This window comes from Platalea leucorodia, assembly GCF_965183815.1.
Source record: "Platalea leucorodia genome assembly, chromosome: 4".
NCBI lineage: Eukaryota > Metazoa > Chordata > Aves > Pelecaniformes > Threskiornithidae > Platalea > Platalea leucorodia.
The window spans coordinates 25,355,115-25,381,270 of NC_138826.1; the positions used below are offsets into that span (position 1 = coordinate 25,355,115).

The 26,156-nt window shown below is 40.6% G+C and overlaps 1 protein-coding gene across 1 annotated transcript; it reads left to right on the forward strand.

The window, feature by feature from the left end:
* Positions 1 to 10,665: 10,665 nt before the first annotated feature.
* Positions 10,666 to 25,806, forward strand: VDAC2 (voltage dependent anion channel 2). Its single transcript, XM_082310962.1, has 9 exons — positions 10,666 to 10,793; positions 14,966 to 15,037; positions 16,097 to 16,146; positions 18,462 to 18,614; positions 18,703 to 18,755; positions 19,210 to 19,437; positions 20,653 to 20,803; positions 21,763 to 21,820; positions 22,654 to 25,806. The coding sequence occupies exons 2-9, from the start codon at positions 14,971 to 14,973 to the stop codon at positions 22,743 to 22,745; spliced, it is 852 nt and encodes a 283-aa protein (XP_082167088.1). The 5' UTR covers positions 10,666 to 10,793; positions 14,966 to 14,970; the 3' UTR covers positions 22,746 to 25,806.
* The last annotated feature ends 350 nt before the right edge of the window (positions 25,807 to 26,156 follow it).

A 26,156-nucleotide genomic window follows, 5' to 3' on the forward strand; every position in this document is an offset into this window, starting at 1 on the left:
ATTAATGCAAGGGTCATCTTTATTTTAGGATTTTTATTTTGGCGTTTGTTACTGCTTTTTCCAAACCTGAGATCCTATCAAAAAGCTTGGATTTCACAGCGTTTGATTTTCAAAGGGTAGATTACTCTGCCCTTCCTGGCTTAAAAGAATTTGAAAAAAAAAAAAAAAAGAAGAACTGGTTGGGTGGAGTTCACATTTCCAAAGTGTAGATGTTTCTGTTTACTGCTGCTGGGTGAATTTTCAGTGATGGCATAACCGTGGATGATGATGTTATCAAGCTAAGGCGTGTTAGGCTGCTGCTTGATGAACTGATTTCCTGTGGCCAAACAGAAGAGAGATCTCCATGTACAAGCATCTTACAATCTTTATCATTATGTAACTTATTTTTTAGCGTAGTGTATAATAAATCGTATATGATTATCTCCTGATCTCATTACAGCTTTCTCCTATGAATATCTAATCTTGGCAGATGAACCTAACATATTGAAGAATGACTTTTAGGTACCTGCTGATTTAATAATACTGGAAATGCAGGATTGCGAACACCAGCCATGAGACTTCCTGCATAGCTAAATCTCTATTACTGCTATTATTTGCAACCTTGGTACAGCATAATCATTTTTTTTTAATCTCTGAAGGAATGAATATATCACATTTGTAGCTATATATCTAGGTTATTCTAATTAGTAGCTTTCTATTTCATTCATAAAAAATTTTGAATTTTATCCCTATTACCAGGGGAAATAGAGAGAGACTGTACTGATAAAGAAAGCATCACAGTTCAAGCCTGACTCAGAACTATTATTATTCTGGTTTGGTTGAATCTTCAAGGCTGCCTTCAAGAAGAATGGAAGTGTTGAAGTAAAGTAAGAGAATTTTGTTTAATCCTTTCCACAGGGATACCTGCGGTAACTTCAAGCAGTTTGGCACATGGACTGAAAACAAAAGACACATAAGAAGCCAGATTTACCGCAAATACACAACAGAAAGGAAAGCTTCTGGTTTTGTAAACTTCTGAAATGCACGAAGTCAGATATCTAGTAACTGAAGCATCAAAAACCTTTCTACTTCTCAATTTCACAGTTCCTGTCAGACAAAAGTGTGTGGAGTCACACAAGGAGAACCACGGACACAGTGGAGGACTCTGATACTCCAAGCTCAGTGTCACTTAGGAAGCATTACTCAGCTGTTGATGTTCACCTTGATAATACATTTGTAGACAAGCAGTATAAACCAATATGATTTAAAATATATTCCAATAATTTTCTAGAATGTGGGAAGTTATTTCAGTAAAAGTATTCAACTTGTTTCAAGGCAATTTTTTTTACTGCATGCATAAACTTAAAATATGTAGTGTGTACCTAAGTTTTAATCAAAATGCAGCTGGAAATGTGGAGTTTAAATGTGTATTAAAATACATTTAATTGAATTGTAGTTCTATGTTATATTCTATTTCTTAAGGTTATATTTTCTGCTTGAATCATGTGAGTTATGCGGAAAACTGGAGACTTTCCTCCTGGGTCTGAAAACATCCTTCTGGAAAACTTATCTCTACATGACAAAAATGAAGCAAAGGCTCACTTCTCTCTCTGAAAGGACTCTCTCCTTGTGATCACTCCTTATGATTAATGAACCATGTGCTATTTCTCTATATAGATCCTAGCTAACCTCTTAATGTTTATGACTTCCTTAATCTGTTACTGGGTTAATAGAACTGTTGGCCTGTGTCCTGCTGTGAATACCCATCAAGTGACAGAGGTCTGTTTGGATGCCAGTCATCAGTGATGTTATTTTTAAGAAATATGTATTTCGTGGGTCATTACTTACAGGTCTTTGTTCTAAAGATTTGTCTTTGGTTCCGGTTGTAACTGACACTGATGAAGCAAGTGACATTGAATTTTTCCACAACCTGCACCTGTGAGCCCATCTGCAAACACATACCATCCATTTTCCCCAACACAGGCTTTTCAAGTCTCCACATCACAATGTATCTGAAAGCCAGTCATTTTTAGCAATGACTGCTCACACTTAGTTTTATGTTGCATGTGACATATCTAGCTAACCCAAGATAACTTTTTGAAACAAAGTTAATGCCCATAGCCTTCTAGGCCACGTAGACAATAATGTTGTGGTCATTAGAATAGTTCTTGATATTTTTCCTAGGTCAATGCATACTGTCTAGGCTAGTTTTCAAAACGTATTTATATACAGGCATATATATATATATGTATGTCTCTCTCTCTATATATATATACACACACTTCATAAAAATATGTGTACTTTATAAAAAGTATTTCTTCCTGTTCCTCCATGAAAATACAAATTTGCAAAATTTGCCCTTTTTTAATCTTACAATGTACCAAGCTTTATGCTCTTTGATCATAGCCACTTATACAATAAAATTGCTTTTTCTGGGTGCTTGGGCAAAGGTTATATGAAGCATATGCTGAGTAAATGTCAATTTTCACCTTACGTTTGTGAATATTTAACCCAAAGTAGTCATGTGCATATTTAAGCCAAAGCATCAGGTGTCAAAGATGGGGTCCTCTATTTTGGTTAATACCTTTAAGATGTTACCCTTGTTTTATTTATTGTTTTACTATAATGGAATCTGCAGTGAAAATGAGGAAGGACAGCGACAGGATCCAAGGATCAGCCTTCATGTGGTGCGTGCTTGTGAGTGTCCGGATTATCCATGGCAGCTTACCACCATAGGAACACCACCATTTCTCTCTACTCCCAGCTCAGAGAGATGGAGCTCTTTGTGGCTCTAATAAGGCAGCACGTCTGTATGTCCATCCTCTGCTATGCTTGAACTCTTGGATGACCTAAAATTTATCTTAACACTTCATTATTCTAGAAATTGCTCAGCATTTGTGTTATAAACACTGGGAATACATTTTGAAACAAATATGCAGCAGCGCCAGACAAATGTCTCTCCAAACCATAGTGCAGGAGAAATTTTTTAAATACCTGAATTCTAAGAATGTGGTGAATGTGTTCTCAGGGTATGAAATAGGTATGCCTAGACACATTTTACTTCCAAACAGAAAGAAAAGGGGACGGCTAAGAAGTTGTTTAGTTTTATTTAGAATGGTGCATGATTTCTCCAGGTAGTTTGGTTGTATACAACTAATATTGCCTCTTTAGACTATGATAGGCCACACTTATTGTACCTATCCCGTCACCTTTATATGTGGAAGACTTTTTTCTGTTTAGATTTTTAAGCAGTATCTTATCCGTCCTTCTATTACGTGCTCTGTTTGTTTTACGCATGGGTGTGCAAGTTTTTCAATGTGACATTAAAAAAAAAAAAGTTGTAGTTATGTAACTGTTGGACAATTTTTTTTCAACATTCACTTTGTGCTGGGCTCTACAAAAGAGGTCAATATCATTACTCCCTTTTTGCAGAAGGGCAAAGACTCTTAAAGAGAAGTGAAATTAATTGCTGCAGGTAAATCTGCAGTAAAGCCCCAATTTCTTCATTCTTGTCAACAGACACAAAACAGCCTTTGTTCCTGTCACAGTTCATTATCCCCTTGTGTTAGTACTTGTGCTTCTGTCTGTTTTGCCTTTTGTTTCTATACCCTTTTCTGTTCTTTGCTTCTCAGCATAGGAGGCATGTGGGGTTCTTACGCTCCTGAATGGTTACCTGTAGGGACTTTCCGTTCTGCTCAGAATCACAGTCAGGTTTACAATACCGAGTTAAAATAATGTAAGAAATCTCATCCCAGTTCTTCAGCTGTGGAATGAAGTATGCACAGTTGCTCCTGGGAGATGGCTTAGACCAATTACATTAAGTGCAAAGATTAAGCATGCTCCATCAATACACCCTTTGGAGAAATCAATTGCCAAATCATACCATGGGACATCCTTCTGAAGGTTATAGATTGAATGGGTGAGTTTTACTAGACGGCAAAAGGGCAGTCCTGAAATACCTGTTTCAACATGAAAAGCAGAGAGTGTTCTCTATTAGACCATAATAAGAACTATTTCAATTGGGTAAACAGCATTTTTCCCTTATAAAGCACTGAACATTTTAATCAAAACTTTTGAAAAACATTCAGGCTGACACAAATTTCTGGACTAGAACCTCTACTCTGAGTAAATAAAAAGGAATCAATGAAATAATGTATTACTAAAATATGACATTTTACTGGGGGTTGTTAGGCAATCCTAATTATGAGAATTGCTATCAGCAGCTCTAATGATCTGCACTGAGCATCTGGCAACTAACTAGAACATGATCGTACATATACATAGTCAAATTTCTGCAAAAGAGGAAAAATCTGCCATAGAGAGTAGATTACCCCGCAGGTCTTTTTTTTTGTGTTCTAGTATCCTCTGTTCGGATGAAAATGCAAACGCTTGAAGGACTGGAGAATTCACATGTGTTGGCAAAGGTTGCTCACTTCGCACATGCCCATGCCACACGAGGGTGTGGTCTACACAGTTTTCAAAGGAAATCACAGCGGTGGAAAAGGTAGTTCATTTACTACTTTTGTATTTGTTAGCATGAGAGCTGTCAAAATAGATCTGTAGATAAATCACTTCTTGTAGGTTTTAGTACAGGTTTGTCCTATCAAGATAAGCCTCTCCTCCCAGATAACCAGCCGTGTCAGATTGCTCTGGTGAAACTCTAGCTGTTCACAGATCAATCAGTTTTAGGTCAACTCTGTCTATGTTGCTGTTTCCCCATGGGATGTGCTGTTGGGTGGTGTGGGAGCTACCGATGAGCACTCGGTGTAATACAGGATGTCAGTTTGCTTTTACAAACGGTGGCAGAAACACTCCCCTGCCTTTTTTCTTCCTCCTGGTCCTTTTGTGAAACTCTGGGCTTTATCAGCATCTATAGCTCAGTTTCCTTCCTACAACCAGCCGGGAAAGCCTGCCCTCCACTGCCTGTGCTCCTGAAAGGCAGCAGCCAGGGAATTAATTGTTCAGCAAAGAATCTTGACGGCTGGGGCTGAAGAACAGAGTGGACGTATACGGCAGACACTTTATTCCTGTGTGCCTATAGGATAAAATCGAGGCCACCCCACTCTCTTTAAGGGTGGGTGATGGCTAGTCCTGAGCTTGCTCAGGGATCACTGGCATTGAGTCCATCCACTGCAGCCAAACGGTGCACCCAGAACCAAAAAGCGACCACTGCAGCACAGTGCGGGGCCCTGCTGACCAGCTCAGCCTCATCCTTTTGCTCAGCACCATTGACCTACTCCTAACATGTCTACTTCCAGAAATCTGCTGTTTTCCACTTGTTTAAAGACCCATGTCCCACAGTGTGGCCCTACCCCGAGTCACCCTGCCTTACCTACCCAGAGGGGACAGCCTCTGGGAGCCAAGGCATGCACCATGTCAGACCTCAGCCAGCCTGTCCCCGGCTGCAGCTTCCTCGAAGTCCGAGGCCATTTGGGGCAGGAGCTCAGGTTACAGCAGCCTGACTATTGCACATGGCCATCCATCACTTGCTATGTTTGTAAAGTCTGCTACAAACAGGCACCCTAGAAAGAGAGGTGACCTTAAGGAAGACTTACCTTCAGGGAGAAACTGATTGAAGTGCAGGTTGGAATGACAGCAAATATTATTAAGATTTTTACATTGTTTATGTGCTGAAGAAGAAAACTTAGTCCCTCAAAAATCAAATGGCCAACAACATGTGCTGTTACTATAGAGATGCTTTCAGGTTTGGAGCTGCACATCCAGAGCAGTTTACAATAAAGACCATCATCAGAATACTCTGAGCATAATAAGGACACCCTATATAGAATGTAAAAGATTGTGATGCCAGGGAAGCACTTTTTTTTTTTTTGTCAGGGAAGGACGTGCTTGGGGGCAAACTGTCGTCCATTCCCCCTCCCCAAGCCCCCTGTTAGCACTTTTGAACACAGTACACAACTTGCAATGGCTTGGGCACAGCCCTCCGAGTGTTCCTCCTCCTTCGTGGCTCAGCTTTGTTTTGTTCCCCCACACCTTCACAGTGTTATTTGCAGTGGCTTCAGTGAGAGACATGGCCATAAAAACATTGTTCAGCATCCTGTGCACCTGTGTCCCTCACCAGGTCAAGCTTTGCAATGAGAGAAGCAATCAGTTTGATGGAGGCAACCAAATTGTTTTCAGCTAGGTGAGTAGACTCTTGGAGGCCTGTTGCTCTGCAAAGTAATTTCTTTCATGCAAAATGGACTGAGTTTTCTGAGGCATGTAATCCTCATTCAACTTCTTATGAAAAACTTGAGTTGATTGAAAAATTTGCAACCTCTAAAACTAAGTGCCATGCATCCATCTGGCACAGTAACTGCTACAGTCTATACCATGAGCATGAGAAATGTCAACAATACAGCAGAAATGAGTAGTTGTTCTCGTATTTACTTCAGGTGAGAATTGTTGCACCAATCACTCAAACCTATTGCTCTGTGTAAGTGATTTAGGAACATTGGGCTTATCTCTGAGTTTCTCAGTGAGTTTTGCATGAATAGTTGTGTTTTGCTTACAAATCAGCATTTGATTACTTAACTGCCCCTCCCTTTCCAGGAGGTATCTCCTCCAAGGAATGAAGCCTATTAATTTACTTATTTCAGGCTGTCAGGAAATGTGATGGTTTGTAGGTCTGTCAGGTAGTAGTTAGCTTTGTTAAAAATTTGCTTATTCCTTGAGCTACTGAGGATAAAAAAAAAAAAATCCTGAGGCAATAGAAACTGTAACAGAAAGAAAAATGAAGGAAAAGAACTTATGATCAACCAAAGATTAATACAGAAGAAGGAATAAGTACAGGCTTTTCTGTGTGCATTGGTTTTAATTTCAGTTTCTCCTTGCTCTTTAACAGAACCTTTTCAACATCCCTCTTATTGTTTATTTGGGAATAGGGTGCTTTAGCATTGAACATGTACTAGAAGAGTGTGCAGTGTCTCCACAGGCCATAGCAAGAAGGACTGAATTTTTAGTTTGCTTTGGCTGTGGAGCTATGGGCAATCACCTTTTGTTAGCTATGTAGCTGTAAGGTGATCTGTGTCTGCATTAGCCTTAGTAGGGCCTGCAAACAAGGTGGTCCCTTGTTGGCTTTCTCAAATTTGCTTTCTGTTTGCCTTCTCAGCTCTAGAATCGCAGGCTAATATTCGTTGGTATTCCTCTGAGCTAAGAGATTATCTGCATATGTGTCTGCATCAGATGATTTAAATGTGTTGGTTTCTGTGTGTACCTGTTGTTTTAAGTGTATCTTAGAATGTGGTTCAAGTTAAACTTCCTCCTAATTGTTTAAGCTAAACTGAAAGAAGGCTACTTAAAACTGCCTGGGAAAAAAAATGAGAGGTATTAAGCCTGTCAGTCTAAAGGACCCTGGCAGTACGAGCCTCTTCTGGTTGCCCTCTTAGGGCTTTCCAGATGTCTGGTTTGCATCAGGTCAGTTGCATGGTATCAAACAAAAGGTGTAGCTAGCCTAATATTCCTGCCTCTGAGACGACGAATTAAGCAACGACTTAGGCAACGCATGCCTAAAATAAGAGTGTAAGAACAGAGTAAGCTTAAATGATACTTACATTTGCAGCTCAGGGATTTTCTGACTCCAAAGAGGCCATATAGTTATACATAATGGTTGAATGGATTAATAATTAGTAATCCTCACTGGATTTCCCTTCCACAAACCTGTCTAGTTTCCCCTGGAGCCCATATAAACATTTAGCTTCAGGTGCCAGGTAATTCCACTGAATGGCACTCCTTTGGTGGAAAAAAACCTTTGCTTTGCTTGTTCTGAACTTGAATTTGGTAGCTTCAACTGTTTTCCACCCTTTCCCTGCTGGTTATACTTTCATAATCTCTGCTATATCCCTTAGGTCAACTTGTTTCAGAATAAGGAGTCCTAATTTACTTAGTTGTTCATTGCTAGACTTCCGCTAAGGTTTCTTCTCCACCAAACCTTCAACTTGAAGGTCTGCATCTGGAGGCGACAGCAGACAACGACTTCAGGCTCGTGTTAGAAGTGAACATAAACATATCTAAGCTGTTTGGTGGGCACTGATATGCGCTGTAGCCACTTGCTCCCTTTTTGTTGGTCACATACCTTACTTACTTAAGTAATTGTGATTATAATATATGCAGAGATAAGCAGAGTTTCTGTTCAAATGGCATGTTCTTGTAGTAAATTTATGTAGTGATGTGTGGTTGGTTTTTTTTTTCCAAGTGGTACCAGTAAAACATATGACTCGTGATGTCAGTTATGCATACGCATGGCTGTATTCATATGAAGCTGTAATAAACTGCAAGTGGCACAAAAACTGAGAGCCGCTTGGTTTCAATGGGAAACCAGCCCACTGAGAGTGAGCGCACTCGCACAGGAAGCGTGTGCGCTGAATGGTACGAGGGGAGCGCTAAGAAGAAAGGTCCAGAATAATTTAGATGGCTTGCTATTGCAGGCCTGAAGGTGTGCCTTTCTTGGCGCTGTGAGAAATAACGCATGGCTGTAGGGGTGAGGAATGGGGAGAGTGAGAGTGAAAAACACTGACAGGCAGAGGCTGTTGCTACAGAAGCCTGGATGGAATGTTAATGCGGAGGAGCTTGTGTGCTGTTGTCTGTCTCAGATTATGTTTCCGCTTTGTCTCACAAAGCAAGTGATTCATAGCTTTTTTTTTTTTTTTTTTCCCCCCTCAGGGTGGGGCAGTAATTAGGTTCCTGGATTGCTAAAAAAAAAAAAAAGTTGAACCATGACTAAAATATTAATCTTTAAAAAAGAAAAGCAAAAAGCTGATGTCTCAATGTAGAGTAACTGAACTTTTATTCAGAATGAATTTATACCATGAGTATGAATAATAAATACATGTCTTTAAATACTGAACAACTTATGCCACAATCTTTTTTTACTTAATCAGACCTCTATTTATTCCTAATGTATGTTCCCATGCACAATAAGATATACTAATTTTCTTTTCCTACTGCTATTTATTCTCTCAGCATGTGGTTTTCCTTCTTGATTCTCTAATACATATCCTTCTGTGGAATGCCAAGCTGTCTTATTTAAAAATATCAAAATGAAACACACTAACCTGTTGGGTCTTCTGATGTGAAAGTACTGGACTTGCAAAAAAAAAACAAAACAAAACAAAAAAACCAAACCAAACAAAACAAAACAACCCTCAGTTGCTTATCTTTTGATATAACTAGCAGGTGCTGACTGGCATTATGTTGGGCCTTGCTGCTAATCTGCTCTCTTTTTAATAACCTGGAAAATTACTGTTGTACCATGTGTTCTGGTAAATTGGTAGTGTTGGATGACAATTTGTATTTTTCATACTATGCAAATATAATTTAAACTTGTAAATTATTTTTACTTTCTTGAGGAATTTTGATCATGTCATCATCCAAGTAAGCAGGGGAGAACGATGAATTTCAGAAATGTCCATCCTGCAGTTCCTTGGCCTAGCAATGGTCTGCATTGGTGACTCAGTGATTCCTGCTGCAGTTGTACAGTGACTGCTGCAGAACAGTCATTTGACTGTTTTCTGCAAGAGGTTTTATTTATGATCAGAACAGCACTAAGAAAGCTTCCTGAGGCTTACTGCTTCTCCTGACCTGAGATACGCTGTCTTCTGTTGTGGGGGGCCTTCTGGTGGGAGGTGACTGCAAGGTAAAAATGGAGCTTAGGCAATTGGAGATACTGTGGCACTTCTCTGAAAGAGGTAGCAAACCTTGTTAGAGTACAAGCTGTCAGATGGGCTGTGGGACAGCCTCGCTACTGGATGTTGCTGTGTGCCTGCGGGTTTTGAGGTAGCGACCAGAGAGCATGTTAGGTGCAACGTGTTCCAAGAGTTGTGGGGAGAGTGAAAGCGAGCATCCCTGTGGAGGGTGCTGGGCAGTGTGTCACATCCAGTGCTCTGCAAGGGCTGGCCAACGTGGGGGTCTTGGGGGATGTGGGGAGCAAGGGCTGCCTCCAAAAAGCGCTCTCTGGGGAAATGCCACCGCTGCCACCTCGGCTGGCTGCGGAGCTGGTGTCCACGGCTGTTCCTAGGTGAAGGACTTCACAGGCCGCTGTGCCAAGACTGGCGGCAGGTGGGCCCTGGAAGGAAGACTAGCAGCTTCTCGGGAAGGGCAGCGGCCCCGGGCAAGGCCGAGAGCCGCACTCCAGCCTCCTATCCCCAGGTGGAGGAGAACGTCTATCAGCTTCACTTGTCCTAAGGAGAAATGCTCCCTCCTTGGGTGCGGCCGCCATAGGCCCGCTGAGGAGCCGGTACCCGCGGCGCCGTCTGCCCCGCCGTCCCCCCGGGCGGCGCTGGCTCCCCTGGCCCCTTCTGTCGCTCCCGAGCTCCGCTCCCCCAAAGAACGGCACCCGAAGGCCGCTCCGGCCCGAGCAGCCGCTCCCTCCCTTGCGCCTCAGGAGGCCTCGCCCTCCCGCCCCGCGGGCGCCTGGCGCGGCCGTTACCGCCCTCCCCCGCCGGGCGGCCCCGCCCTCCGGCAGGACCCGTCGCCGCCGCCGGGGCTGCCCCTCCGAGCGCCTGCCGGCCCGCGGCGCCCCCGCCCGGCTCCTCGCTCGGGGGCGCGGCGTCTCCCGCCGCCCCCCGGCTCTGGACCCCGGGCGGCAGCCCCTCCCGCCGGCCGGGCGGCGGCGCGGTGCGGCGGGCGGGGAAGGCGGCGGGCGGGGCGGCCCCGGCTCGTTGGGGTCCTGCGCGGCGGCGGCGGGCGGGCGGATCGGTGTCTCCTTCACTTCGCCCTCCAGTGCCAGCGGCTGCAGCAGCGCGGCCTCCTCACGGCGAGACTCGCCCGCGCCCCCGGCCCCGCTCCGCCCGGCCCCGCCGCCGTCCCGCGCTAGCCAGGTGCCGGCCCGGGCCGCGACCGGCCCCGCGGGAGCAGGGGAGGCGGGCGGGGCTCGCCCGTGTGCGACCGGGCGGAGGGGAGGCGGGCGGGGCCGGGGGCCGCGCGGGGTCGGCGGGGCCGGGGGCGCCTTCCCCAGCGCCCGGGCGAACGGCGGCGCGGGCGGCCGGGAGGCGGGGGGGGTGGAGTGGGGTGGGTTCTCCGCACGCGTTGCCCCCTTCCGCCTCCCCCCGTGGTTGCGCGGGCGCCGCGCCCTCCTCGGCGTGCGGGCCCCGGCCGGGCCGGGCCGCGGTTACATAAGGGGCGGCGGGGAGGGCGCGGCGGGAGGGAGGGGGTCAGGCCGGGATGCCCAAGATGGCCGCGTGGAGGAGTTCACCTTGCAGCGGCAGCGGGCGCCGCTGGCCCTGGCGGCGGGCCTGGCGGGAGCGGCGGGCCTGGGCGCCGCCGCCCGGGCCCTTCCCTGGAAGGGTGTGCCGCCTCCCCGTGCGTCCCGGCCTGGCTTTTATCGCATCCCCGTTTTCCCTGTCGTGTCCTTCTCCTCTGGGAAGCTCTGCTTTAACCCCTGCTTTCGGTTTCTGAGCACGTAGCTCTTTTTCAGATGTTTAATTCTCTTTCCCTCCTCCGTAGAGTCTCTAAATTGGCCTAGCTATGGCTACTAAACTAGCGTGTCCACCTCCGAGGTGTAAGTAGGGAGACAGTTGAAGCAAGGGTAATGAGGTTTTTTTTTTTGTTTGTTTGTTTGGTTTTTTTTAAGCTTTAGTAGCAGTGTAAGTCTAAAGGTCAGTGGGGTGTCCAGTGTATTTTAACACAGTATTTTTTTTTAATAATATCAATTTCTTTGTTGCTGTTTACACTACTGGAATACAATTTCGGTGTAGTTATTGCCATTTTTTTTAGATTGCATGCATCCTTAGTTTTTTTTTATTATAGCCTGATCTTCAGTATCCTGAGATCTTAAAATTGTTAGAAATCTTCATAGGAAGTCCTTGGCATTCCTTTAATTGTAGGGTGCGAGAGAGTTTTGAAATATTACCTCGAAGGAAAACTGTGATGTAATAATTCTGATAATGTTAATACATTTTTCTGGTTTTGGGATGATTTTTTTTTCTTTTTACAGAAGAAGAAGGCATGTTTGTGGCTCTTCAGTAACAGATTAATTAAACTTTTTTTTTAGGGTGGCATGAAACAAAGGTCAAGGTGGAGCTCCCACTTGATTCAAGTAGATTCTGTGTTTTTGAAATGAGAAATAAGATTATCTGATAGTTGCTTTCACAACAAACCTCTTGTTTTTAAATGGTACTTATATTTTAGTCACTTCTCATTAGTACTTCTTAAGTGAAAGACACTTCAAAATAGGGTTAAAAGAAAATTACTCCTGATTTTAAGAATTTGCAAACCTAGCTAACTTGCCAACATTGGAGGACCCAGGAATTTTTTTTTCTTTTTTGGCCCTGTTTTCATTTAATGAGCATTCTGATGACAGCACTAGCTTATCAGGTATTTAGTATACGCAAATTAACTCTTGTTTTCCCCTTTTGTCCTCATCCATCCCTGTTAGTATAGGATTAGAACAGCAGTGTGACAGTTGTGATCTGTTTTAACTTTTTATCACAAAGTTTGTATCTGTAAGCTGGAATGTCTGACAAATACTGGTTCGTTTCCTTGCAATGGGAAGTATGCTTAACTAGGCCAGATAAAACAACAACATCCTTTTTACTGTACTAATTCTTTGAATTTAGACACAGATACCAGTTTGTTAACTTCTCAGGACATTACTGCTTAGCATAAATCTCTTGTCTGTAATGGTTGTCTAGTCAGATTGGAAACATTGAAAACAAAAGTGAAAAGCTTGTTTATTTATACTGTAAAAGCATGTCTGTGCTAAAGGCTAGTATAAAACTTTAGAACTAGAAATAATTATTATTCTGAAGATGCTAGTTAGAAGTTAGAGCTATTCATTAAAGGAAAAATACATAGCTAAACCTTCTCTAAATTACTTTAAATTGCTAATGAATTGTACGGTTGCTGAACAGCAGAAATTTAGAAGGGAAAGAGCAATGTTCCCACACCTTCTTGTAATTTGGTCTACCACCTGCTGCTTCTTACTGAATAAATAATAGGAACCATTTAATGTTTTGTCACCAGGATTAGTATCTGTTCTGCTATAGGATTTTTTTTCTCAAGACTTACGCTTTTTATTATGGACTTGAACTTGGGCTAAGCCTTATTAGGATTCAAATGCTCCAAGTAATTTTCATGTCTTTTATTTTAAGAGACAGTTTACGTTAACTTTATGGAAAAACAGACTTGTTTTATGTTCTTGAGCAAGCGATGGATGTCTTGCTGTAGTGACCTGGTTGTAGAATTTAGAACTCCTTACTAAAGAAGTTTGTTTGTTTGTTTGTTAAACTGTGAATGTAAATGTTTTTTGCTCAGAGGAGGTTGAAGTTATCCTCTTATGGCTTAGGGAGGTGGAGTAAGGCACTCTGGAAAACTGCATTAGAAACTGTAGGAAGATAAGAAACAGTCTTGTGCCTTACCATTGCTTGCTAAAATATGTTTGTTTTTTTTTTTTTTTTTTTAAATAGTAGCAGTTCATACAATTAGGCTGTATATGGCAGGTGTAATAAGAGTTTGGGGGCGGGGGTGGGTGCTTTTTTAATGTGGATGCTATTCTGAAACAACAGTCTGTTTAGTGGAATGGTGCCCTAAAGGAAATTTTTCTGAATTGGGTGTTCCAGGAAAGTTTTCCCTTTATGTAGATAAGGCCATGAAAAGATGGAAGGAAACTTTTTTGAGAGGGGAACTAAAAAAAGCTTGCCTTCATCCTGTATTATTGAATACTCTTATGATCTTGTGGAGATCTGCAGAAGATAAGTAATTCTATAGCCAGGTGTTGAAAATTTAAATATTGGTTAAAAGTACTATAAAAAAAATGAAAGTAATCTTTTCTGCTTTCAGTTGAAAGTTAACATGTGAGGGTACTGCCCTTGTTACTTTTAAGGTTCTGAAGATATTTTTTCCATTTACTTAAAAACAAAAACAAAAAAACCCCACACAAGAGCAAGCTAAACAGTCGATTATGTTAATCTGACTTTCTCTGCAAAACAAATGTGACCAATCAGTTTGAAAAGATAAGATTTTTGGTTGCTTGTGTTTAGCCTTTTTATGGCGTTTATCTAATCTCCTTGCCCCCGCCCCGCCCCCCGCCCTTCATAGCATGGGGGGAGTTATTAACTGTCTGAAATATGCTCTGTTTTCTGTATTTTAAAACTTTAAAATACAGTGCCTCTGTAACAGTGGCCTTTTGCATTGAAATAATGGGAAAACAGTCACCAAAGGAAGGTACAGATAGAGTGTATCTTCACAGGGAGGAGAACCATGCAGGCCTGTGTGAGACCTTAGGCTGGTATCTATCCATTGGGCCAGCGAGGCTGGGTCATAGCCAGTCTTGAATGACAGGTTCTTTAACAGTGAGATTGCCAGAGGCTCCCCATCTGAGAAAAGGACTTTTAAAGAGAGCTTTTCTCGCTGACCTAGCACTCCTACAACTTGTGTTAAACTAACAAGACAACCCTCCAAACTTAAACTCTTTATCAGATTGCTAGTTAATGGCATTAGAAATTCCTTTTAAATTGTATGTCTAGCATTTAAAATATGGGGCAAATGATGTTGCAAAACAGATATGCACTCTTTTTACATTTTGAAAATAAAACCGTGTGGGTCCTTTCAGGTAATTTTCATAAGCATCTGTCAAATTTGACTTTGTGGAACTTCAGGAAATAACTGTCTGCGTTATAGTTTTTCAAATTTCCAGTTTCCTGGTTTTTGGTGGTAACTGCCAACTCTGGAAATGTGGGCTATTAGTTGATTTCTAGTAATTAAAGATGTACGGAGAAATCTACTTGAAAAATTAAGAACTGGGTGGTCTTGTAATGCCTCTTCTCTAAAAGCAGATTACCTAAGCCAAGAAAACATTCAGTGTTCACAGTGACCACCACTGAAAGTCTGTAGGTGTTTCACAGAACACCATAATGGTTTGAGCCATCTGTCTATTAACTGCCTTCGTATATGAATCTGCCTTAAAGAGTATCTTTAAAGAGTTGTACAGTAGCATTTTTTGTGTGTGCGCAATGGTAAGAGGTTCGCTATTAATTAGCCCATTACCTTTCAGCTCCAATGGCGATTCCTCCGTCATATGTAGACCTTGGCAAATCTGCCAGAGATATCTTCAATAAAGGATATGGTAAGAATAGTACCTTTTATAAAACATAGTGTTTGTGGTGCAGCAATGAATTGCCTTTTTAAGCCTGTATGTAAAATTGCATGCTCAAATGACTGTGTTTCTGGGGAAGGGGAAGGTGTGTTGTTTTTATATCGTTACTGTCAGCTAACAGATCATTGGAGGCTTTTTGTGGGCTGTTTTGATGTGAAGTCTGTTCAATCTTACTGCTTCAGTCACATAAATGTCAGAGGTGTACAAGTTTGCAAGAATGTAAGCATCAAGTGTAATTTAACTTAGGAATACACTTTGTTTACCAATCTATCTGTGCCACAACATTTCTTGATATAGAAAGGGATTTATACCACTGTAACATTATAGCCTTTTTTTGAATAGAAAGAAGAATAGCTATTGGGAAAAAGAATCTTTCAGCAATTTAAAATGCTTTAATACCAGGCAGTTGCACAGTTGAATTCTACTTTGTTGCAGTGCTGTTTCTTTCTGGTCTTTGGGAATGCATGTGGGGGCTTTTTCACCAAGTTTATTGCTCAGCTCTAAGAGTAACAATGTGAATTGACGCTCCCATAAAACCTACTTATATTACAGTTCCAATGGCTATGTATTTCCCAGCGACTTCACTTTTACAGTTTTCTAGTTTGACATATTTCTTCTTGGTGCTGAGAGAAAAATTTTATGCATTCAGATAGCTCTTCAAATGGCATTGACTACAAAGCTGATGACATCCTGGGAACAGAAAAGAATGCTTTTTTTTTTTTTTTCTGTCACTAAATTTACTCTTGGAAATCAGTGTTTGGTAGTTAAATGTACAGGGTACAACTGAGAGGCTACTCCCCCCTATCTATGTGGTGATGATAGAACAGAACTCCTGGCTTGTTCTAGAATGGCTGCCTCTGCCTGCTGTGGCACCTAAACTTTGAGTGTTACTGAAGCCAGTCTATCGTTATTTTTATATATGTATATACATGGCACACTGCTGAGACTGCTTGGAAAACCAGCTACTTGGAAAATGTGCATGGTCTTGCTTAACACCTACTGGTGTAACTTTGACTTCTGTTTGTTAAGGTTTTGGGTTGGTGAAACTGGATGTGAAAACAAAATCTGCAAGCGGAGTGGTGAGTTTAAATACCTTTTATTCATTACATTTTTTCTGGACATGTTCTGATATTTAACTAGAAAGGACACCTTCCAGATGCTCTTAAGTAGTTTATAGGTTATATGCATGATAAGCTTTTGGCATAAAATAATTTCAGAAGCCCCTAAAGATCTGACTTTATTCTGAATGTAACAGGGGTACCGCACTGTTTAGTAATATTCATAAAATAAAAAGGTTTATTAGTTGTCCCTTGTCTTAAACTTTGAAGGTGAACAAATAGCTGACACATTTTTGAAGTATTCTAATATATCAATCATAGTACACAGAATTTATTTCTAAAGTACCTTGTGATACTGTTTGTATTTTGTGGAAATTTCTGGCATCTTGATACTTGTGTGAAGTAGTTCGCAGTGAATCAGCACGTTGAAGCTTTGACTCCTCTTTAAAGGTATTAAAGTGTTCCAGTAATGTTCCATGCAAGATGTCTTGGTCATGCAAGCAGTGCGTCCTGTAACTTTTTATCCATTTCTAGAGCAGACTTTGCAAGATATAAAGGTAGATTCACCCTTCCCCCAATAACTGGAAGCTTTAACAGTATAACTGGCTGTTAGAAACAAGGTTTGTGGGTTATATGCTCTGTTTTTTCTAGAAGTCTGTATCCCAACTGAAGCACAGTTTGCAAGAGCCCTATTATAGATGCAGTTGTTCTTATTTTAGCTTGTTTCTTTTGAGGACTACCAGTAATACTGGTACAACTCTCTGAAAAATCCAGGCCCTCATGTGAATCCCATATCAATTATAAGACATCCTTCCCAGGAGGAGAAAGTGCTGGCATGTATGTACTGCAGATGTTTTAAAGCAGAGATAAGAGATAATATAATAACTTGCTGCTTCTGAAGCTATTACCACAATGGTTGCAGTTGCCTATACCCTGTGCAGCAGGAATAGCACAAAGCAAGAAGTTAAAGCTGAAGGTATTTGGACTTGAAGTTGTGTAGTCCATGTCACTTGCCAAGAAATAGACCTTACTAGAATTATGCAACTGTGTGGATGGTTTAGTGGTTCAGTAACGTAAACACAAGTAAATGTCTTGGCCATGGTTAAATTTGATCAGCCACCATTAAAGAAAAGTCTCATGCGTGCTTGTGATGTGCAGTAGGTCTTGGGCTGTGAGAATACAAATGCTTAAGTACTTGTGATTTCAAATTGATGTTTCCTTCTGGGGGAGGTGAGTGTGAGGAGTTGATTTGAAAATAATACTGTGCATGGAGAAAGTCAGAGATCAAAATTTTGATTTATATGTTTTAAAAAGTTGAAATAATAAACTTCTAAAACCGTAAGGGCAATAATGTTTCAGTGGAAAGAGCTCCTTAACATGTATTTGCAAACGAAACTTCCACTTCTGCTAGGTATTGCCTTTAATTTCTGAATAGTGGTGCACAGAAATTATTCATTCTGTTTTTTGTGAGAATCCAAATAGTGAGAGACATCAGGGACTACTTAGTTTAATGAGATGTGAGTGGTATTGCTAACTTTTAAATACTTTCAAGAATTCCAAGGAGGACTGCCAGAAGCCTAAAATCAGACTGTTGCCTTAGCTCACAGTGGAAACGTGAATGTTCTTCCTGTTTGTCATTAAACCAAAGCATCAGGGGAATAGAAATTTTATAGATGTCAGTAAAAACACGTGTGCCTATGGCTTATGTGAAAGGCTGGTGCATTGGTTAGGCTGAGAACTCTCTTAAAAAGCAGAAGAAAACCCTCAAACAAACAAGAAACCAAACCACCACCCACCCCACCCCCAATTTGAAAAATTATGCCATTCTATGACATTCTACAGTTGTGCATAATTTATCTTTGGAGGTGGTTGACTGGAATAATGAAAATACATATGTGATCCTTAAAGAACTTTATTCAAGTTGCATGATGTACCTTATAGCGTTCTTGGCTCTTGGTTTGATTTTTAATTTGCTCATTAGGTGTATCTGACCTAACCTTATATTTCAAGAACTTGTTTCTGCTTTTAAGGAGAATACTTACGGTAACTACTGTCTTGCTTCTGAGTTATGTTGCAAACCTGTACATTTCGTAATAGTGGCAGAAACACTGCAGTTGAGATGGGGAGTGGGGGAGGCCTCCATGTGGGCATGAATCATCTAGTTCGTTTTGTCCATGTCCCTTTCCCCCCCCAAGTTGTCTAATGTTGCTGAACTTGTTGCACAGAATAACAAGATCTTAGTGTTTGCTGAAGAAAAGTCTTTTCTCTTTTGACACTCTGTAATGCTTTCAGGATCACATGTATCTTCTGTATAACATGGACACTGTTCTTTTTAGGAATTCACAACATCGGGTTCATCGAACACAGACACTGGAAAAGTGAATGGTAGCTTGGAGACCAAATACAAGTGGGCTGAGTATGGGCTGACTTTCACAGAAAAATGGAACACAGATAACACTCTGGGAACAGAAATTGCAATTGAAGATCAGGTAATAGATTGGGAGAGTATTTATTTGTTTTACCTAACTAGCAGAACTGAATTTATAGCTTTATCTTATCTTCTCCCCCTTCAATTAGATTGCCAAAGGCTTGAAGTTGACATTTGATACAACTTTCTCACCAAATACAGGGTAAGAATTGTTAACCTTTTTACCTTATTTAGGGCAGTAACAACACCCACGGTCAGTAAATGTTCATCTGGTTTGTTGTATTGACAGTGATGTTTGTGTGGTTTGCTATTGATCCAAATCAGCAAATCCCAATGCTAAAGGCTTCTGCTCTTTAGCATCACATCTTATTCTATGGGATTAGTACTGGATGTTTTACAACAGCCCATTTTGCTTATTTTCTGGGATAGAAGTACTTGGAAGATTGCAGGAGGTATGAAAATGCCTCTACATTTATCACAAAATGCCTGTTCGCGGTAGCCTGTGCTTTTTTGATGGGCTAGCTGTGCTTTGGCCCAGTCTAGAGCATGCATGTGCATGGCATTTAGATACATTGTGTAGAGTCACATGGCTCGAATTTGACAGTTCATTGAGGAAGATCAAGCCTTGTCTTAAGATAACTGTTTCTCTGTTTCAGAAAGAAAAGTGGTAAAATTAAGTCAGCTTATAAACGTGAATGCCTAAACCTAGGTTGTGATGTTGACTTCGATTTTGCTGGACCTGCAATTCATGGTTCAGCTGTCTTCGGTTATGAAGGCTGGCTTGCTGGTTATCAGATGACTTTTGATAGTGCCAAATCAAAATTGACAAGAAATAACTTCTCTGTGGGTTACAAGACTGGAGACTTCCAACTGCACACTAATGTGTAAGTATTGAAAATTGTGTCCAGATTTACAGAAGCAGGCTTTCTCTGCCTTTCCTTCTAGTCAGAATACAAGTGCTTGAAATACCAAGAGGTGCTTGCAAGGCCATTGCATTTTTCCGTAGGAAACTCTAAAGAAATGATATTTGTTACCTTGTATCTCTCTTTTTCAAAACAGTAAATACCTGTGGCTTGTTAACACTTACAGCATAATACATGCTACAGCTTACCAAATACTGAAGTACATCCAAATTTGGAAGTGCAGTAGTTCAGTTACGCAGAGCTGATCATAATCCTTTCTCCAGCTTTTGCATTACATTGAATTGTACCTGACTATAATTTAAGGGCAGTAGATTTGTTAGAGGTAGTAATTAGCATTGCACTGTTTAAGTAGGCCAGTAGTAGTTTCTGGAGCAAGACTAGAGCTTTGCTTTTGGTCTTTTTGAGTAGGTTCATCATCTTGCCTGTCTGGGATGAAGAGTGCGTGAAACACTTAGAGTGTAACTAAACAAGTGTAAGACATCTTGTTTATGAACTTTCTTCAGACTTGCTGCCTTTAGATCTTGAATGTTCTTCAGAGCAAGCTGATCAAAACCTACTAAAGAACATGGTGTTTTCAATCTAAGTTAATAAAAATTGGCGTTGTTCTAGTGTGTTTATTTAGGAAATAACTAACTTGATTTTTGAGGTAGAAGTTTGTCCTTTTGGAGGGGGAGGATGGGGACTCTATCTGTCTGGGTTTGTGGAAGTTGAGGGGTATGGGAGGAAGCTACAAAACACCTTATAGTCTGGGCTGTAAGAATTCCATTTCAGTTTACTAATGTCAGACATTGTGAAGATTTTTAAAAAGGTCATCTAATTCTTTAGGAATATCGTATGTTTTCAATAATCATAGAATTCAGAATGCCTGTTTCCTAACTATTAACATTTATCTGTTAGTTTTGTAAGGATGTGATCTGGAATTACATTCAAGTACTTAGTTCAACATTAGTGTGAGAATTAGTTGTAGCACTCTGGAATATCTCTTTTTTTTTTTCCCATGAATTATTGCAGTTTAATTTTGCCCCAAAGCCTTTATTCATCTTCCCTTCTCCTGTGAAAAAACGTGAAACAACTCAAACTTTTGGAATTCTCATTTGAATAAAAACTTAAAGTAGTTAAAAAAGTCGCGATTATATAGGAAATATAGGAAACTAATTTTTTTCTTAATTTGTGCAGCAATGACGGTTCAGAATTTGGTGGTTCAATTTACCAGAAAGTGAGTGACAATCTTGAAACTGCTGTAAACCTGGCTTGGACAGCAGGTAGCAACAGCACTCGCTTTGGCATTGCTGCTAAATACAAGTTGGATTCCACTGCTTCTATCTCTGTAAGTATGGCTCTAACCAAAAAGGTTCTGCTAAGCGCGTATTTTCAGTTTCTGTGAGTCTGTGTTTTATGAGTACAAAAGAAGGTAATAGGTCAGGAAGTCTTGTAGGAATTACTCTTACAATCCAGGCAGTTATAATTAAACCAGCAGCATTTAAATTCTGGAATGTTGCATATAGCAAAGTCTCTTTTAGAATCTGACTGTCAAATGTGCTACTTTAGAGGACTTAATGTATTTATTAAAAAAACCAAACAAACAACCCAAAACAAACAAAAACAAAACAAAAAAAAACAAACTGGAAAAAACCCTTCATGTCTGGTTCCATAAGTTTACAGAATTTTTTTTAAAACCAGTTTTTGGGGAGCTCTGTCACATTCTCATGGCAAGAACTCTGGCAATACTGCTTAAAAAGGCGATATGCAGAAAAGTTTTCTGTATATTATAAAGTTAGAATTAACCTGGATTGTTAGAATCATCCTATAGAGGAAGTGATGCAAAGTGAGGTAAATAATTCTGCACATATTGTTTATGATGGTATTATGAAATGTTTGCTGCTTGACTGATTGGAGCTGCAAGATACTAATTCTTTTGTAATAATATGAACATAGAGGATTCTTCTGAAGTGGCTTGTTTTATGAGACTGTAGTGGTAAATTGCTATGGCCTTGTGAAAAGGGGGAAGTGGGGAAGTTCACCTGCCAAACTACATTCCAGTAACAGTTCTCGCTGTCCTTACATTCTGTCTGCTCTTAAATATGTTACTACTTCAGCTGTAAGTTAGGGAGCAAGGGCATAGTTGGGAAGAGAGAATCCAGTAAGCATAGAGATATTGAAAGAACAAGTAAAATGGTGAAGTTGATAATGGCAGTGTTGCCATAGTTATTCTAGCTTCTGAATGATGACAAAGAACTAATCAGTTATAACGTTTCAATTGCTTTTGTCTTGGTTTTTTTTTTTCAGGCAAAAGTGAACAATTCTAGTCTAGTTGGAGTGGGTTACACCCAGACCCTGAGGCCAGGTAAGGGTTATCACATGAATTACATCACATACATATCTTTTTTTATGCATCACAAAGAAAATCTTTGAGATCTGTGCATTTATATGTAACTGTTTCCCTTCTTCAGAATAATTTTATCTTGAAGGCAAAGTACATGTTTTGCAGTAGCTTATGTTGCATATCAAACCTTTATCTAAACAAGACAAATTCCATTGTATCCAATGGTATTCCTTATTGATTTTTGTAGGAGTGGACTGTATTGTGTTTGATAGTTTAGCATTAGGCTGTGCAAAGCAGTCTTTTTTTTTTTAGCATTACTTTCTCCAGTCATATCGTACTGAATCATAGCAGGTCTAGAAATAATGATTAATTGTCAAAAGAACACACTTCCCACTCTTCGTATTTAGTAAAAAAACCTCCAGAACGTAACTTGTTCTGCTTAAATATGAAAACACCTGTTAATGCTATATTACCATTGGTTAGTTCCTTATTTGAAAAACAATAAAAATTGTAGTTTTGTTCCATCTCTTCCTTGGTACAAGTGTCAGTCTTTCTATGCATAATTTTCCTCCTTCTTTGCACACCTTAATGTAGAAAAAGAGAGCTCTTGTGTACTTAACAATTGGAGACTTGGTATATCCACTTTATAACGCGGTATTTACAAAAAGCATCTAGCTCGATTCATGTGACTAGCTTTCAAGAGATTTAATGGGTAAATGTATTCTTCTGTAGAAATCTTTAGAGGAAAGTAATGAAATAGAAAAAGAGCTATAACTGGGACTTGTAATGACGGAGGTTGAGTTGCACGAAAGCTACTCTGTATGTTGTAAACATGCTGTTTAAAAATCTTACAGGTGTGAAGCTTACACTGTCTGCCCTGATAGATGGAAAGAGCATCAATGCTGGTGGCCATAAACTTGGTCTTGGCCTGGAATTGGAGGCTTAAAAAGGCGAAGAAACTGCTGCAGAGAAGGGATATCAGAAGAATTTGGCCTTAAAATGTAATTCCAATGTGACCAGCAGGCTTTTTTTCAAAGAAGGATGACCTAGAACAAGAGCTGTATTTGAAGTATTTAGACAGTTACTTGTTAGCTGGTTTCTAGTTAAATTGGTTACCCATCTAGTTAAAATTCTGCATTAGTGCAGTCACTTAAACATTATTTAAATGTATTTAACTGTTTAATGCGCTACCCACAAATAATGAAATAGACATTTATGAAAACTGTACAATTGTGTGCATGTTTGTTTTTATGTTCCTTTTAACATTTGATATTGCCATTGAATGAAAAATGGATCAGTGGATGTTTTGAAATGAGGTCAACAATTTTGTTAAATCACCTGAAGTAGAAATACATTTGGTATCCCAAGACAAATTATGAATAAAACAAGTACACACACATACTTGTGCCTCAGATATTTTAAGAGTTAAGATATGAGGGTAGTGCTCAGTTAAGTTTTAACTTTTAACATAAAATGATCCAAGAAGTAGTGCTCTATACCTTTGTGCGATTAAGGATCCTCACCCCACCCATGACAACACTGAATATAGGTGGTTTTCACTGAACAGTTGGATTCCTCAAGCAAGTTGAATGTGCTTTTCTGTCAGGTAAGATTTGTCATGACGCAATGGTTTAATTCTCCCTGTGTTCCACGGGTGAAATTTACTGCGTTACTAGTTGGCCTCCTGATGCAAAGACTGCAGAATGATGTACTTGGCACACTTGAGACATTTAAGAACTGCTCCTTGATGCGTTTGCCCGGGGGGTGAAAAACCTCACCACACACACACTTTTTGCTTATATTTGTATGAAGTGAGATGTGTATCTGCAACTGAATGTAACAGTGTAATGGTATAACAGCCTGCTTATCCCAACTGCTGTGAGAGGTTTCTGCTTAAACTGACTGAAATAAAGGCTTAATTTTAAATGGAGACGGAGGAAAATGCATGCGATTTTGCTTTCCCTTTGACTAATAAATCTTGGCAGATACCTATATTAAGTCCAGAAACATGCAGAATAATGGAAAAACTCCCATGTTTTTCCAGGATAGAATTAAGAGAGAACAGAAGTATAAGGGATATTTGGCCTGTGAACATAACATCCCTTAAGGTCAAACATAACTAGCTGTGAATACTTTTAATGTGGAATGTATTAAAAAACAGACTGCCCAGGGAAGTGGTACAATCACAGTCCCTGGAAGTATTCAGAAAATGTGTGGATGTGGTGCTTAGGGACATGGTTTAGAGGTGGACCAGGCAGTTAGGTTAACAGGTTGGACTCGATGATCTCAGAGTTCCTTTCCAACCTTAACGATTCTATGATTCTACATCTAGTTACAGTGCTTACACTTAGGAATGGGGATTTATTGAGTTCAGGGGAGTACCTGGAGCCTACTTCTTACAGACTCCCATAGCTGAGAAGGGTATCTTCATAGTCTTGCAGTCTGTAGTTCATAGCAGCTTCCTTTATAGGGCAGGTGGCTAGCTTATGACCAGGAAGCTTTATCTCTGGTTTGCAAGCTGTGTTCAGTTCATGCTGGATTAAATTTAACCCCTATAAAAGTCATAGTGATTTGCTCGAGGTCTTGTTCCATCCTTCATTGTTGCCCTTGTACTCAAATTCTCGAGTTGAGTACTCTGTTATAAACTGCCTGCGTTTAGGCTTTAGCTGTGGAATAGCTGAGCCACCTTCTTTGCAGAAGATAAGAGCAGAGCTCAAGCTTCCAGCTCAGGCCCTTGAGCAGGTTGCTAGTGTATTTGTCTAGTTTTGTTACATGACAAAGAGAAGGTTTGGCAGCATTTGTGCTTTGGAGTACCTTTACTGCTGTTGTCACTAAATGCCCTTTTCTGAGGAGCACTTCCACCACTTCGTGATGAAAGCAGCCTGTAAGGTGCAATTTGTTGCTGTTATTACATGTTAATGTTCATAAACTGTATTTTTAGTTTGAAGTGTTTTTATGTGCTAGACCACTTAAAGCTACAGACCGTGCGGCCAGACATTTGAATTTTAGTATGGGTTCTCTTTTTAGTATAAGCATCTTTGGTGCCTCAAAAATTGTGTCCAGGCTTCTGGAAAACAAAACTTGCTGTGTGCCTGTATGCATTGTCCAGCTGTAGCACCTGGGCAAATAAAGAACTCTGTCTTTTGCTTATGAATGATGCCTTGTTTGCATCATTAAACCAGCATGGCTGCAACACTGGTGTTTCTCAGTTTTTGGAAGCTTTTGAGAGGGCTGTAGTGGTCTTTCGGTGTTTTATTTGGGTGTGGGTTTTTTGTTTGTTTTGTTTTTTTTTTTAAAGCAACTACTCTAACCCTTTTCTTCACTACCTGCTAACCTCTAGCTGTTTTTCCTGAGGTCACAAAATGGGCCAGTGAAATGAGCGCAGATATTGCAGAGTTTCTCTTCAGCTCTTAAAACAAATTAGTAATGGAAGGCTTGCACCTCTTCCTTTTACTCTGTTTTTGTGTCCATCACTTTACTAGTCCTCAGCGTTTAAACCTTAAGTAGTTTCATTTGTTATAATGCTGATAGGCAACTGGAGAAATAGAAAGGCTCTGCAGTAGTTAAGACAACTGTGAACATGTGAGGTTTTCCTAAAATATTCTGTCATAAATCACTACTTTGAGCATGAAAAGGAGGTTCAGTGTCTATCTCTTGACAGCTCAAAAGTGAGGCTTATGAAAATGGCTTTCAAACTTTCTTTGCAAGTGTTTCACAGAAGCTGGTGGTGTAATTGGAGCGTCGGTAGTTTAAATATCTCCATTTTGTTAGAATATGTAAAAAGCCTTAATGATAACTTTCAGTGCTAGCCAGCCTTTCCTCAGGTGTCATTCTGAATAAAATAAAACACTTGAGATAACCAGTGACCTGAGCATGGCTGTGCATATTGTTTGTGTGAACTGTAGCATTGCATTCCTGCCTGGTACAGCTGGAGTAGGGGTTGTCTGTGTGCATATTGCAAGGAGACTTAATCACGCTTTCATAAATAAAAATCCTTTCACATGAGATTATGATGCCCTGGATTTTGCAAGTTACTGTCTGACTCGAACATTTATGTTCTTGCTGTGCTGTAGAAACTCTCCAGGTTGTTTCAATTAACCTTCTCGTTCAGCTCGGTGTGGTATATTCTTAAATCTGCCTCTTGCACACTGCAGTCATTCAAAACCAGGAAGCTTGTCTGGAGCTGTTTCTGAATGGGCATGAAAACTTTTCACCCCCAAGCACTGGGGCACAGGTTTTTGCCTTTCTCTTGGCTGTTGCTGGGTTAAAGCCAGGTAGTAATAATGTGTGCTTACTGCCCTCTAAATGTCCTGTTCTAGTGTTTGGCTTATTACTGCAATAATCTGTCTGCCAGGCA